General features: G+C 42.7%; 1 protein-coding gene across 6 annotated transcripts; it reads left to right on the top strand.

Moving 5' to 3' along the window:
- Positions 1-364: 364 nt before the first annotated feature.
- Positions 365-15,269, top strand: LOC144006960 (myocyte-specific enhancer factor 2D homolog). 6 transcript variants are annotated; one of them, XM_077506107.1, is made up of 13 exons: positions 365-556; positions 3,415-3,721; positions 4,620-4,823; positions 5,313-5,450; positions 5,529-5,745; positions 6,714-6,770; positions 6,838-7,025; positions 7,312-7,341; positions 8,842-8,971; positions 9,126-9,303; positions 9,579-9,647; positions 10,235-10,285; positions 11,538-15,269. In XM_077506107.1, exons 2-13 carry the CDS (start codon positions 3,668-3,670, stop codon positions 11,953-11,955), a joined length of 1,734 nt encoding a protein of 577 aa, XP_077362233.1. In that variant the 5' UTR covers positions 365-556; positions 3,415-3,667; the 3' UTR covers positions 11,956-15,269. The 6 variants fall into 6 exon arrangements, with proteins under 6 accessions (XP_077362233.1, XP_077362234.1, XP_077362237.1 ...); XM_077506108.1 differs by lacking the exon at positions 7,312-7,341; XM_077506111.1 differs by lacking the exon at positions 9,579-9,647.
- The last annotated feature ends 5 nt before the right edge of the window (positions 15,270-15,274 follow it).

Raw genomic sequence — 15,274 nt, 5'->3', positions numbered from 1 at the left:
ACAGTGATATGATGCTGTCGTGTCTGTCAGGACGATATCGGCGATAAAAACGCGGTTTTGTCCTTTCAGTGAATTAGCGGCATGAGGAGATGCGAAGAAACAAATGAGCTAGCGGGCTCCTGCATAGCGGCTCTAGTCTCCATTGGTATTTTTGCCCACATGCAAAAATCATGCAAAAGGTAAATACTGTGGCGGAGGGATACAAACACCACGGCACAACATGGCCGTCACCTCCGTCATGTCCTCTCCTGTGGGACCGGTCTGCGCTAGCGTGATGTGCGCCGATTGGCCGAGCCGCAGCTCGCCTCGCCCTCCCATTGGTCCGCGCAGGCGTCCATCAAATTCTGGTGTCAATGACGTCTATCATATGCTGGTTTCGCTGTATCGCCTTGGTGGGCAGTATAGTTTTACTTAAAACATGAAATGGAATAAAATGTCGCGGGTGCTTTCACAACGAAACGTTACACAAGCGTAATTTATCGATGGTTCTTCACTGAGAAGTATTCCGCCTCGGCAGACGAATCTTTTGTGGGCTTTTAATCGGCAATATTTCAGGGTAAGTGGAGTGATACATTTCCTTCCTGCGTCTTTCCCCCCCTTCGCACCGGAGGACCGCTGCTTGCTTTGGTTGTTTAAATGTACTTAAACGCTTAGTGACGCCGCATGTCTTTATCCTACACGCGCATACGTTTGTTTTATCGAACGAAATTTGCTATAATGTGAATTAAAGTAGTGCGTGCCCACCGAGTTGTAAGGGAAGGTAATGGCTGTCGGCCGGAGCTTGTTACTGAGAGATTGTCTAATGGCCTCGATTCCAGTGGACTCTCGCTTCAACGTCATATTTTTTTAAATTTCGTTTTTTCCCCAACACCACTGTTAAAACTCACTCAAAATGTCCTAAAAAGACACAGTGATTCCTCATTTGCGTCATTGGGCCTGCCTGTCTCCTGTCTGTCAAAGGACAACAGACGTATCCACCATAAAAATGCTCCGTGGACCACCATGGAGGAGATGTCCATGCTAGAATGAAATTAACATTTAACACAAAGAAAATTGCACACTTAAAAGCGTTTTTTGTTCGAAATGTCATCTTGTTCCATTGTTGTCTTTGAGGCATTTCACTGGGGGAAATCTGAATATTCACCTGAATTGGGTTGAGTTTGGCTTGATGAGATTGTCTTTAGTGTAGTTGATATTATTCATCCATCAATTTTATAAAACGTTTATCCTCATCAGGGCTGAAGGCAATTGCTGCTGACTGAATGAGAGCGGTGAGGTACACCCTGGACTGGTCGTACAGACAAACAAGCATTCATGCTCACCTTTACACTGATGGGCACTTTCAACTCTGAAGTGAAAAGCCTAACATGTTTTGAGAATGTGGTAGCAAGCCAGAGTACCCAAAGAAAACCCACGCAAGCACAGGGCAAACATGCAAACTCACATCCGAAACGCAGAGCTGTGAAGAAGATGTGATAACTACTCACCCACCATGTTACAATTGAATAATTTAACTTTAATTCAGTTTTGAAATGAGGTCAGAATGCCAAGAAATGTTGCCCACCTCCCCAAAATAACACACAACTCCCCCTATAAACTGTGATTTGAATAGGGTTGGTTTTGCTGCGATCTGATTGGATGTTTAGCAAGTGTCTATTTGATTTGATATGGGTATGTTGTGATTGTAACCAAAATTTGAAGTGAAAGGTGTTGTAATGGCCACGCTTGAAGCTGGGAGCACATGACTTCACTTTTTTCAAAAGGTTGTTCACAGAATGGATTTTGTTCCATTTTGGAGATTTTGCTGTACATGTTTGTTGCACAGTCACAAAGTCTCCTTTGAGATGTGTAGTAAAGTAATATTCTTGATCCTACTCACTGATTTAAAGTAGTGTTTATTTGGCCGTGGGCACACGTTTGATGTCACTTTTGAAGTGTGTTTGGCAAAATCCCTACAGGCCCCTATGGAGATATGAGGGTTACGCAAAGAGGTATTGCAACAAATAAATATGAGTCAGTGCAGAAGTGGAAATAATTGCTGTGTAAGTGTGTGTTTGTGTGTGTGTATGTGTTTTGCGTATCCACATTTCATTGGCTAGTGTGTAATCCACTTAAAGGTCAGTGGCACTAATGAGCACACTCTACAACAGACAGATGAAGACCCTCGGCGTGATTGCGTTCCCCCTTCATCAGGCTTGCTTGAGCATCACTTGGCTGATTTAACCAATTTGATCTTGCTGTAATAAACCAAATGACTGACCCCCCCCACCCCACCCACCCAAAACCCCTTTTGAAATAACAAGTTCGCCATTGTGCTCTGTTGTTGTTTTTTTCTGCTTCCGGGTGTCCAATGAGATGAGTTCGGTTTTGGACAAATTTCATTAAAGACCCAAATTGACCTTGTTCTCACTGAGTCCAATCAGTAGGCTGCGCTGCTTCTAATTGAGCCGTCAGTGCCTTGAGGGGAGGGGGGGGGCATTGCACGAACGTGTCAATTGCACTCATTAATGAGGGTGCTCACTGCTCAGATGCCTCGCAGGGCCTGAGTCATTCCAATCAAAGATCGTGTTTTCTAACGTATTGCAAGAAGAGGGATGTCATTGTGTGCCTTACATTAACACATCTAAACCCCCTCTGGGATAATGTTCCTCAAGGATGATAACAGAAGGGGAACTATGTTCTTCTGATAATCACTCATAATAGACCGCATCACCACACATGGTGTTTTCAAGCCTCTCCGCTTCACGATTTTTGTAAACAACACGGAGGACAATGGACACGTTTGTCAGCGGGTTTATAGCCTAGTGTTTTGGAGTGTTGTGTGACAAACATTCAAATAGAATCACACAATGTTGGTCAAGTACAGTGGAATTAGATCAGAATTATGTTTCCATCTTAAACCTTTATTAACTGTACAGGCAATGTTTCACGTAACAAAATAACATTCATAAGATTGATACAAGTATAGAAAGAACTGCTAATATTATGATATAAAAGCAGTAAAATGTTCAAAGCCTAGACTTTTAATCACATTTGAATAAGGCACACTTTTTTTCCCCCCCACTTTTGTTACTCATGTACTTGAAAAGTTTGATTACAAAAAAAGGTTGAAGAAAATTTTGTAGAGATAATTTTTCCACACAAACTAAAATGTTCGGCTGTCGCTGCATGAGCGAAAATAGTCAGTGGCCTTGTATGTAGGGGAAACCTACATCAATAAATTGTCTATGTAGATGCTCTTGAGTTTTGTTAACATACACAGAAGTCAAAACTCCTTTACGATATTAAAATGTGAGCCAAAGCAGTATGTGGCCACTGGCCACTGTACATTCCTTTTGTTTTCTTAACAAACTTAATGATAGGTAATGCATGAAATGCAACATTTTACATAAATTTCATTCTTGTGTCCCTCAGGTGCAGAGTGACACCCTCCTTCATCGTCTGCCATTTCACTTGAGCGGTTTTCCTCTGCCCGTTGCTTCATCTTCAACCTGGCCAGAGAAATGTGCCAACACCGCTGCTGTTGCTGCCTTCTGCCACCTTCCTGCATCTGATTTTTATAGATTTTTTTTATTTTTATTTTTTTGGGGGGACAAAACAAAACAAAAAAGCTTGCAGGGCTGAAAGGCAGAGCTTCTTTACTTGACTTGGACCGCCTCTAAGCATCATGGGTAGGAAAAAGATTCAGATCCAGCGAATCACTGACGAAAGAAACAAGCAGGTAAGTGAGAATGGTTTTTGACCCCCATGTTGTGATGCCCCCCTCACCCTCACAAACATTTGCCCACTGTAACTAAATGCTGAGTCTCCAGTGAACTTTTAAAGCTTCACTGAGTTGACTTCAGGGCTGCTGCTGCTGCTGGCGGTTGTTGTGAGGGTTCAGTTACTGGCAGCTGAATGCTCCGCATGTTTGACACCCGTGCACTTGTGCGAGCAGCTGTCGTGAAATTGAAACGAAACGCGCAGTTCGACTTGAGAGTTTGAGCTCACACGTTGGCCCCTGTTTTATCGTGGTTTTAAATTATTCTTCTAAAAACAAGTGGAAATTTGAACATTTTACAGAAGTCGGATTATAGTGTATGCCCCTAGATTTTGTCCTTGGGCCCCAAACATTCCAAGTTAGGAGCCACTGCTCTCCTAATTAAAAAAAAAAAAAAAAAAAGTTGGTCTGGGGCTCTGCTCTAACGCAATCTTAGGCAAACCTTTTCCTCTCAGGCCACAATATGTTAGGAGAATCTGTGGTTTATTAGGGTTACTTTTAGGCTCAAATTGAGCATACAGATACTCTGATATTAGAACTTCTATGCCAGCCATTTTCAGTCCCTCCTTTACCCTCCCATGTGGAAAAACGTAAAAGGCATAAAATACATAACTGGGAATGAATTAATTTTAAATAGATATAATAAAACTGCATGTGTGTACAGTGAAACAGCAAAGTTAATCGACTTTGATTTAATTTCAGCTTCCTTTTTTTCAGTTTGGTCAAATATTATGCAATTGTGTTAAAATGACGCCCAACTTAGTGTAATGCTAGTTAGTCGGAATTAGGCCGAATTTAACAAAAACGCTGGATGAATATATTTATTTACAATCGTCATAGCATTCGCAACTGTTCCTAGGTGACATTCACCAAGCGCAAGTTCGGCCTGATGAAGAAGGCGTATGAGCTGAGCGTGCTGTGTGACTGCGAGATCGCCCTGATCATCTTCAACCACGCCAACAAGCTCTTCCAGTACGCCAGCACCGACATGGACAAGGTTCTGCTCAAGTACACCGAGTACAACGAGCCACATGAGAGCCGCACTAACGCTGACATCATTGAGGTAGCGTCACACGATTGTAAACATCAAATTTCGACTCGCTACTCATAATGTACCAAGTTTGTCATATTTAATGTTTTTTATGCTCATACGTGCCATATTTACACTATTTAAAATATGTTAATCTTATATAGCATACTTAATCTGTGATATTGTCTGTAGATATGTAACGTATAATGTTTATGTCATATTTAATGTTCTACAGGCCAAATGTAGCTAGTTAAAGTTAGTTAGTTATGGTCTGTGCAACTCTAACCTACCATACTTAATGTAGCATGGCTGCATCATACTGTATGTATTCTCTGTATACCTGTGATAAATATTTACATTGTTTAATGGTCTATACACCTGTTAGGAACTGTAAGTTACATCATACAGTATTTAATGTACACACCTCTAATGTGACATTTGCATCATGTCATACACCTTTAATTGATATTTACAGCATATAATGTAACCCAGGTCTTCCTTACATTGTTTTTGCATGTGCAGACTTTGCGGAAGAAAGGCTTCAATGGTTGTGACAGTCCGGAGCCTGACGGAGAAGACTCAATTGATCAGAGTCCCTTGAATGATGACAAGTTTCGGAAGACCACAGAGGACCTGGATGTCCTCTTCAAGCGCTACGGGGTGAGTGTGCAATCAATTCATATCTCGTGGTTAGAAGGTAGCATGCATCACACACGTTTGTCATTTGAAACGTTACAGCAATCGACGGCTCCACCGCAGACCTTCTCCATGCCCGTCGCCGTGCAGGCGTCCAATCCCAGCCCGCTACAGTTCAGCAACCCTGGCAACGCGCTGGTAACTACCTCCTACGTAACGGCGTCGTCGCTCGCCGACACCCACCTCCTGTCGCCACAGCAACCGGCTCCTCCAAGGAACACCGTGTCTCCCGGGTTGCCACAGCGACCGGCCAGCGCAGGTGAGACATTCTGCCGAGGTCGGCAAGTGGGACGCGTCAGCAGAAAGGAGCACTAAAAAGTTTGGAAGCATTTTACTTTCCATTACATCCTCTGAGAGCCATACTAAAAATATGATGCAACTGTCAATGTGTTTGTTTATTACTATAATAATACAAGGGAAAGTAATGATATAAATGTATGCCTCACTATATGGCAGAAGAACCATGGGACTTTTCTCTCAGCCAGTTGGCGAAGCGAGTTCCTAAAATTGTAAAACCAATGTCATTTTTCACTTATGAAATATATTGCCTTTTCGTTATAATTTATACGATCAGGTTCAAGCCAATTTAAAGCTACTTGATGGAGTCTGGGGGCACTTGGTTGGACCGTGGGGCGACTTGAGGATGACGTGGTTGTGACGAAGACGAGGAGGAACTTGACAGCGATGAGAAGGCTTGGTGACATGGGGGACTGGACAATACGAAGACCAGTGGGCACTTGAGACAAAAAAAAAACCCAGCAGACCTTCCGACATTAACACGGCACAACACGACAGGAACATGACAGTACAGAACAATGCTCCCACACTTGACGAGACACTAACAAGACACACCTGTAAGACACAATAGGCTGGGTACTGATTGGCTACATATACTGGGAAGGGAACAAGACACACAGGTGGATGAGGTTAACCATGATGAGGCAAGGGGAGAACTCAGAACAAAACACTACAAAAACACCCAAAACTAAGAAAACCCAACTGCGTGCAACCAAAAACATGACAAGTGTGATTTGAGTTGTATGGCGAGTCATCGTAAGACTTTGCTGCTGTGTTCCATCCACATACTGATGAAAAGTTTTTCATCATTGAAGTACACCTGAAAATGATCAAAATGTCAAATCTGCTGTTTCTTGCTTTTTTTGTGGATCTCTTTTACAATACTGTGCTTGTGTGTGTAGCCATCTGACTATTCATTGAACTGAACAGGCGCTCTTCTGGGAGGTGACTTGAATAACTCAAATGGAGGATGTCCAAGTCCAGTTCGTAAGTACTTTATTTGTATTTTCTTAATTAGTTGTATTAGCTTGTCCTTATTGATCTCTTTGCACAGCTAACGGCTACGCCAGCGCCAGGGCCTCGCCGGGCCTCCTCACCGTATCTAATGGCAACAGCTTGGGCAAGGTGACCCCGGCCAAGTCGCCGCCGCCGCCGCCGCCCGCCAGTCCCCAGATGGTTAGCAGCCGCAAACCGGACCTCCGCGTCATCACTTCTCAGGGTGGGAAGAGCCTCATGCAGATGGTGAGCTGCTGATGGCTTTCATACCCCTCTTGTGTTTGTTGTTGTCGCCGCAGTTGTGTGGCCTTGTTTGTCTTCTAGCGGCAGCAGCAGTCAGGCCACATTCTTGCAGGTGTTGCCTGTGTGCATATTTTGTGGTTTTATCAGCGTGTTCACACACACACGGTGACAGACGCTGTATTTCCCCCTAGCTTCTAGCGTGTTGTTCAATGCAACCACACCCTTGACTGTTCTCTACTTCTGTGACTCCTTACAAACATGTAACCCTCTCTGTTACCATCCTTTGCAGACAGAGGATGAGCTGGAGTTGGTAAATGAGGTGAATGTCCACATCTTAGCATGGTCGCAATAGACAAGAAGACGACCCTCATTGGTTTTGTTGTTTTGTTTTGTTTGGTTGGTTTTTGTTTCACTGGCATTTCTCGGGATGATCCTCAGTGTGACTGCATGCGGTTCAGGCCTCATGACTGTCTCGTTCTCTCGTCCCGGCATTATGATCTTCATGATCCAGGACCGTATATCAAAAGGAAATAAGTACAGTGAACCCTCACTATTTGCTGGGATTAGAGGCCGAGACACACCGTGAATTGAAAATTATATAAATATCCGATGCCCACAAAATGTCAAGTGGTCTATATTAATAGTTTAAATATATACCCAAAACACTATATAAAAACAATATACCCAAAATACTTAACACAAGGCTTATTAGATGACTTGATGTGCGAGCATGCTGCCGTTTATTTTGCCACTTAACGCATACCAATTACTACTTAACTATTGGCTGTTTTCTGACTTAATGATACATAGGTACTCTCATTTTTTATATAAATATACTGTATATCACAAATAACAACATTTATTTAGTTGAACTGAACTGCTTAACTTCCACCATTGCCGATGGCGATCTTGACCTTTCTCTGAATCATCTTGAGAGGTTTACCACCCTGTCAAGCCTTCCTGTCAGACTTTTACTGGAATCTTCCACCACACTGCTGTTTGCTGTCAGTTGGTTGACACCGCCAGCTTACTCCTCTGCTAACATTTTTGCAAGAGAAGGAGCAGAGTGTTTGTACAAGTATTGTGTTTTTCACTAAATGGTTTTAGTTTGGTTCAACAAAAACAAAAAAATGGTCATTTGCGAATCAGCGAGGGTTTACTGTACTGTTTTCACCAAACAGGGAAGCGCCGCATGGCATGATCCTTGTTCACCGACAAGTTGACACCCATCTTCACCTTCCACAATGAAAGTGTACACACGCCTCAACATTTCCTGTCATTACATTAAAGGCATGTCCATAGGGACAAATCTTCAAGCACGGCAAATTTTAGATTTAAAAACAATTGCAAGTTAGAATGTTAGTGGGTATAATTAGCTATAAAGCTACATGCTACATGTGACAGCATTATGGAGTTGACCACGTCAGAGAAATTCTTGAAACGCTCATTGGCCATAAAGAGGCAGTTTTCACAACAACCTTAAGAGGAACTGGTTGCCACGGAAGGTGCTGCCATTTTGGTTATATATTTCATGTAACCTCAGCCGTTAACATGGTGTGAGACATAAATTAGTACCGATTTTTTACTTATTGGAATAACGTAAACTATTTGGAGTATTTCATAGCGAATCAACCACTATAAAGCTGGTCATATCATCCCATGTTTGAATTGCCTTTAATGTAATATCCCATATACGGTATGCTTCACACAACAAGAAAGATCCCTCGCGCTGTGGACGTTGTCACTGCAAGCATGTCAGAGCCTTTACAAATGTGAAAGTCGCCACATTGAACGACTGGCTTCCTCTCCGATCTGACAGAACGCCCAGCGGCTGGCAGTCGGTGCCCAGGTGGCCCAGACCCTCACCACACCCGTGGTGTCGGTGGCCACGCCCAGCCTCCTGGCGCAGGGGCTGCCCTTCTCTGCCATGCCTACAGCATACAACACAGGTGAACCGCAAAATAGCCATCATGTATAATCCTGTATGTAAGTAAGATGGCATAGACTGCAGCTGTCCCACTTTAATGTTTATAGGCAGTGCAAGGGGAATAAAATCTGACCCAAATTAAAACCCCTGTTTTTTTGTTTGTTATTGTTTTTCAGAGTATCAGCTGACAAGCGCAGACATTACCGCACTTCACGCCCTGGCGTCTCCCGGCAGCTTGCTGCCCACAAGCGTGGCGACATGGCAGCAGCAGCCCGTCGTCTCACAGCAACCACAGCAGCAACAGCAGCAAACGCAACAGCAGCAAATCAATCTGGCGTCGCTCAGCAACTTGGTGTAAGTCCTCTCAGCTGTTCTTTCTGATCCACTCGCACGCCGTTCATACGGCACGTTTTTATGCAAGCATTTCACCGTTCCTCTCCAGCATTTCACCATTTCAGTCTTGACACACTAGAAACAACATTTTAGGGCCGTGGTAATTCTTGCGCAACGCAAATGGACAAATGAATCCCCACTCACCCTAAGCCCCCCCTTGCGTGGCAGTTGGGTTGCAGACGTTAGTGTGAATGGCGGGTCCTTGAAGTGTACTCTGTGCTCTTGTCGCCAAGCAGCATGTGGGGCGTGGACAAACAGAGCAGCGAGCTGTCTAGCCAGGTCTCCAGTCTGGCCGCCAATCTGAGGTGAACGGCCACCACAAACCTGCGTGTGTGTGTTTGTGTGTGTGTGAGCGTGTGTCCAGTGTCGCCACCTTGTGCCTGTAAGGAGGACAACATAATCTCAGGAGACATTTTTTAGGTACACTTGGAACAATAATATACAGCTCTTGTGCTAGATTCTATAAGGCTGGATTTTACTCTGTACAACTTGACCTGTGTTGTGCAAATCAGACTTATGCAGCTGTACCTAATGTAGTCGAAAGTAATGTTACTAGATACGGAATCACACACACTTCGTCACTGTGGGCGCTGTGCTGCGTTTGTCCTTGTCAGGTTGTTAGTCCGTTTTGTGTTTGATGCTGCACATTTTGCTTCAAAATAGTGACGACCGCATTAGTGAAGCAGGAACTAAATGTGTCTTTGTGGTCATTTTGAGTGTGATCGTGTTGACTCCCTCGGTGTGTGCAATATTAAGAAGAGCACAGAAGAGTTTGTGTTGTTTCTGACGACATAATTGACATTATTGCGCTTGTTGATCAACGCTCAATTATGTCCGGTTCACCATTTGAGCGGTTTTTGGAAGCTCCAACCTTTTGTTTTCTTCCCCACAGTCTGAGCTCTCCGTCCAACCTGCTCTTGGGTAGAGATGAGTGGTTGGGCCGGTACTGTAACCCACTTCCTTTTCCTTCCCCCTGTTTGTCTTCATGTACGCTTTTTGGCTGAAATCCCCTTCCTCGCACCTGCCTTCTTCTTCAGCATGTGTGTGTGTGTGTGTGTGTGCACAGTCAAGACCTGTGTCTAGGTGTCATGTCACGCTTCCAGGGCTGTCGTCTTGATCGTTTTGGAAGTGAATCCCAATATCACCTCATTCATTTTTCATTGGACGCTCCCAAACAAAGTTTTACTATGGATGACTAACCATAACATTTTGATTTCAACCATCATGAATCAGATAAGCTATTGCAAGTGGGATTGCACTTGTCTCACCGGACTTCATTTGGACTATGGGTATCCAGACTTAAAGACACATCAGGTCCCCATTTCATGAAAAAATTCTTAGGGGAGCAATGTACCCCAAAAGTCAAGGCACTGTATAGTCTTAGCACTTAGCTACCCGTAATACAGTTAGTTACAGTAATTATTTGTCTGAAAAACACTTAAGAATCAAAGTAAAGCTAGGCAAAGTAGTGAATTGTGCAACATTCCAAATTTGTATGTCAGGACCATCGCAAATAGAGGACCTCTCTTGTAGTTCGTGTAGCGAACACACCTGTCGTTTTAGCTGTAGGTGACTTCATAGTAGAAATGATGATTTGAGCATGTTTCACTCTTCATACTGCTCGCTGACTAGTTTGTGTGATTTGGAAAAAGGCCTATAATAAACCATAGATGAGGTTGAGGTGGACATAGTAGCAATAATTTGTTGTAGTGTGGTAACTTAGGTACAGTGGAACCTGTTTTAAAACACGATCCATTCTCTTACACGCTGACGATCAAGTAAATGTACAAACATGGTTGACAGTAATGTAACATTCCTATAACTGGCATACTAGTCGAAGGCATTTTATCGCATTATATTTATAAAAATGAATCACTGAACCAAATTTGTTGCCATGTTTGACTTGATAGAGATTTCACTATGGCACTAAACACGCATGTAAACGTCCGATTGTTTCTTAGCTTAGCATGCTAGCATTAGCTTCTCTGGTTTGTTGTGATGTTCTGGCGAAGAATCCAAACTGTTGCGCTTTCACTTCCGGAACTGTCCCGTTTGTGTGTCAGCCACAGGGTCCCTGAATGCATCACAGGCTTGTTGAAAATGGCTTCTTCGTGTTTTTGCGCCGTGCCTTTAAACGTGATGTCATCACATTTGTGTCGACTTGTTTAATGTGCTGGTGCTGTTCTTGCGGTCAGGCCCGTGGCGCACATACCTCAAGGTGCCATGTTGACGGTCAACACCACCAGCGGCGGCGTCAGCATCAAGTCTGAGCCTGTGTCACCAGGTCGGGACCGCAGCACCCCTTGCCCTCCGCCGGCCCCACCACCGCCAACTCCATCCTCTGGCGCCACCCTGACGGCACCACCCCAATACCCGGGCTCACTTTTGTGCCTGGAGCCGCCTACAGGACGCTCGCCCGCCGACAGCGTGAGCAGCAACGCCAGCTCCTTCGAGGGCAGCGACCGTGAGGACACAGGCGGCGGCGGAGCTAACAACAACATGGTCACCGCTGCCGCAGGAAGCGTTGGGCCAGGCCGCTCTGACTTCAGCCCCTCGCTGGAGCAAGAGGGGGGCAACGTCAAGAGAATGAGATTGGACGCCTGGGTCACATAAGCGGCGGCCAAGAGGACGCACGGAGGTTTGGACGACACTTAAACACATCACGTCACGTCGTACACGCCACATGTGAGGACGTTGCATACAAATGCCTCACCACGCGCTTTTACACACAATTTCAGCCTCAATGCCAACACGTCTGTGTACGCTCTCAGCCTTCCAGGCAAAAGATGAATGGGGGCAAGTTGGTTGTTCAAGATGTCATCTTTAATCCAATAGGCTTCTTCACTTCTGAATCTTAGGTCTGGCTGAGAAATGATGAATGACCTTTCTTTTAGTCATCTAATTGGTCGGTTGATTATTTTATCAAATGACTACATGCCACGGCAGTCGAACCCAACTTCATACATGGAACAAAAATTATTAGACCGCCCTTTTTTTTTTTTTTTCTATTTTAGGCACTAGTGCAAATTATAAGGTACATTTATTTGGGTAAATATGACAACAAAACGAACGTGTAATGAGTTCAATGTGCTATTTAGCCATGTTTCATGGTTTTCTTGATAGTAGTCAAAATCACTTGAGATCTAAGGAATTTAGGTATTTTCAAGTGTTTTCCTTGCAGTTAGTCATATGATACCAGGCACTAAAATGAACATGGAATTGAAGAGAAGAAGAACCCTTTTGGATCAAAATCGTCTTCACCAACCGACGAGTCCAGCCTGCTCCATTCAACTTATGGTGTTTGTTCATCCATCCACATTCAGCGGAACTTGCTTTCTGCAGACGCCATTTTCAACCTGTCCATTCTTCAGCAAGCCCCTCCCACACTGCACTTTTTTTTTTTTTTCTTACTTTTTGGAAGCGCCTGGTGCCATCGCACTCCTGTCGGAATGCCAAACGAAGCGCGACAAACACTCTTGTGGCGCTTTACGACTGGGCGCCATGCAGATGCGCTGTTGTGTTCTTTCTCTGTTGGTACTGGTTCTGAAGTTCCGTCACTTTGTAGAAGAAAGACTGTCACCCTCCTCCACAAAACCTTGATGTCCTGTTTTCGCGCACGAGCTAGCCCGCCATCTTTTTTTCCTGTGGTTCCCCAAAGTGAACGGACAATTTCTATATTTCTAACGCTTTCGTTAGCTTTTTGGCGCGTATATGTACATATGAGTATATTTGCATAGACTTTGCTAGCTAGCCCTTAAAAAAATTGTCAACTCAGTGGATCTGTCCGCTATTATTATTATTATTATTATTATTATTATTATTATTATTATAAACAAGCGTGACGTTGATATGATTGGGTAGCGTACCCCACTTAGCGCCTGCTTGGTCGTGTTGTCGTCATTTTTGCTACACACCCAACACGCACATTGGAGAAGCAGCACACACACACACACGATCACTGCCCCTCACATTAGCCTAGCTTATCATATCTAGACAAACATTTAGCCCTTTTTCTACAGCAACCAGTAAGTCAACAAGATTGTTTGATGTCATTTTTAATAGCAATTTCTTTCGTTGACATTATTTCAGTGTGTGAATGTGTGTGCACAAGTTGTTTAGTCAAAATAGAAGAGATGATGTCTACTCCGACCTTGCGCGCCAAGCCCCAATTAATAACATCCCCACCCCCCCTTAATCACGCCTACTTGTCTGCGGTCACTTGACTGTTAAGTCCACGCGTGAAGTGGCAGCGCTTAGTTGTGTTGTAACACTTGATTAAAAAAATATATATATATACAATAAAAAGCTAATGTTTTTGGCAGAGCTGTAAAATGCCAAGCTCTGCAAGACTGTTATTGCATTACAACACAATCCATTTCAAAACACTTTATTTAAAAAGCGATATCACGCAAAAACCCTTGTCCAAAAAAAAAAAAAAAGGCCATGATGGAGATGCTAACCCCAAGTCACCATGGTGTATGCGCAGTTTTGATTGGACAATCAGTCATCACGATGAGCAGCTTTGAGAGCTAATGGTTAAAAAAATAAATAAAAAAAATAAAAATAAAAATATGCAAAATGCATATATTGCCAAAAATTTACCCATGTCTCAGACAAAGCAATTTTTGCTAATTTAAAAAAAAAAAAAAAAAGTGCTTTTTGGTGGATCGAGACAACACATTACAAAAATGTGTGTTCCACTTAAGCTTTTATTCATGCATCTCTAAATCAACAAAATTGAAGATGCATTGTTTACGTTGGATTGCAATATATTTACAAAGATTTTTACGGCTTCAATTTTTATTTTATTTTTTTAAATGCACAATTTTAAGATGCATACGTTTCAATGGAAAGTTGTGTTGCCAAAAAAATATTTAAAAAAAAATAAAAAATTGCATGATGCTATGACAAGTACAAAAGAAAAAACCCTCAAAGATGTTGACTGGAACATATTGTGGGAGGGGAAAAAAAAAAAATTGGTTACCGAAAACACTGACAAAAACATTTGTTCAAAACCTTTATTGGTAAGCGAAAATATGACAAATTTTGCTGTCCAATGTACTATTTTTTTTTTCCTGTCTTTTTTTTTTTTTTTTATTATTGGATAACAATGAACTGAGGGAAGGACACTAGTTAAAAAAAAATCTTTAAATTTAAGAGTGTATGAAATGTGGCCATATTGGAGATGCTTTTTATTGGAAAGGCCAAAACATGCGCATCGGTTAGCATTGGCTGCCTGAAAAGTGACACCGCCCCTGATTGGCTCCATCATGTGGTCAAATGACAATCTATTTATGAGAGTAAAAAAATGCAACACTTGGATCCCTGTTACTTGTATATGTTTCTGAGATTTCTTTGTGCAGCACCAAATAACTACTTTTAGTTTGTGAAGCTTGTAATTTTTGGAGTATTGAACTCTTGTCATCGTTATCACCAACATCAAAACTGGTTTCCTTTTTGTTCAAAATAACTTGCACGATCAGACAATGCGGTATTAGCAAATGCAATAAAAGGAACGTACCAGTTAAATGCTGCAGTTTTCATCCAGATATAGAATATATTTATAAAGAAAATTGGTGGAATTTGAAACATGTTTAGACACATGGGACGCAGGTAACCGTTATGTCACGCGTTATGTCAGAATGATGTAGCAAATAAAATACTAAAGATGAAATTTATAGCTAATATATTGTGTTGAGCCTAGTCTGCCATGGGTTTTGATGTAAAGATGTTTTGCTGTTTTGTTTTTCTCGAACGATATACAATTTGTGTATATTTTCATATACAAAAGTATGCACTGATGTTGAAATTCTATACCGCTTTTACAGAAAGTGTTTGTTGTACCAAAGTATCCAAGTCCCTTGAAACCTTCTCCTTTTTGCGTATGTTTTACTGTATTTTATATATTAAATGACAAACGGAGTGAAGTTGA

This window comes from Festucalex cinctus, chromosome 19 (genome assembly GCF_051991245.1).
Source record: "Festucalex cinctus isolate MCC-2025b chromosome 19, RoL_Fcin_1.0, whole genome shotgun sequence".
Lineage (NCBI taxonomy): Eukaryota > Metazoa > Chordata > Actinopteri > Syngnathiformes > Syngnathidae > Festucalex > Festucalex cinctus.
Note: the sequence above shows the minus strand (reverse complement) of the source record. Positions and strands in the feature narration are given on the sequence as shown.

Excerpts from the sequence above, each read along its gene's own strand:
- LOC144006960 (XM_077506107.1), top strand. The coding sequence starts at position 3,668 with ATGGGTAGGAAAAAGATTCAGATCCAGCGAATCACTGACGAAAGAAAC. Across the intron at positions 4,824-5,312 it reads CTAACGCTGACATCATTGAG|ACTTTGCGGAAGAAAGGCTT; the intron begins GTAGCGTCACAC and ends TTGCATGTGCAG. Across the intron at positions 6,771-6,837 it reads AGGATGTCCAAGTCCAGTTC|CTAACGGCTACGCCAGCGCC; the intron begins GTAAGTACTTTA and ends CTCTTTGCACAG.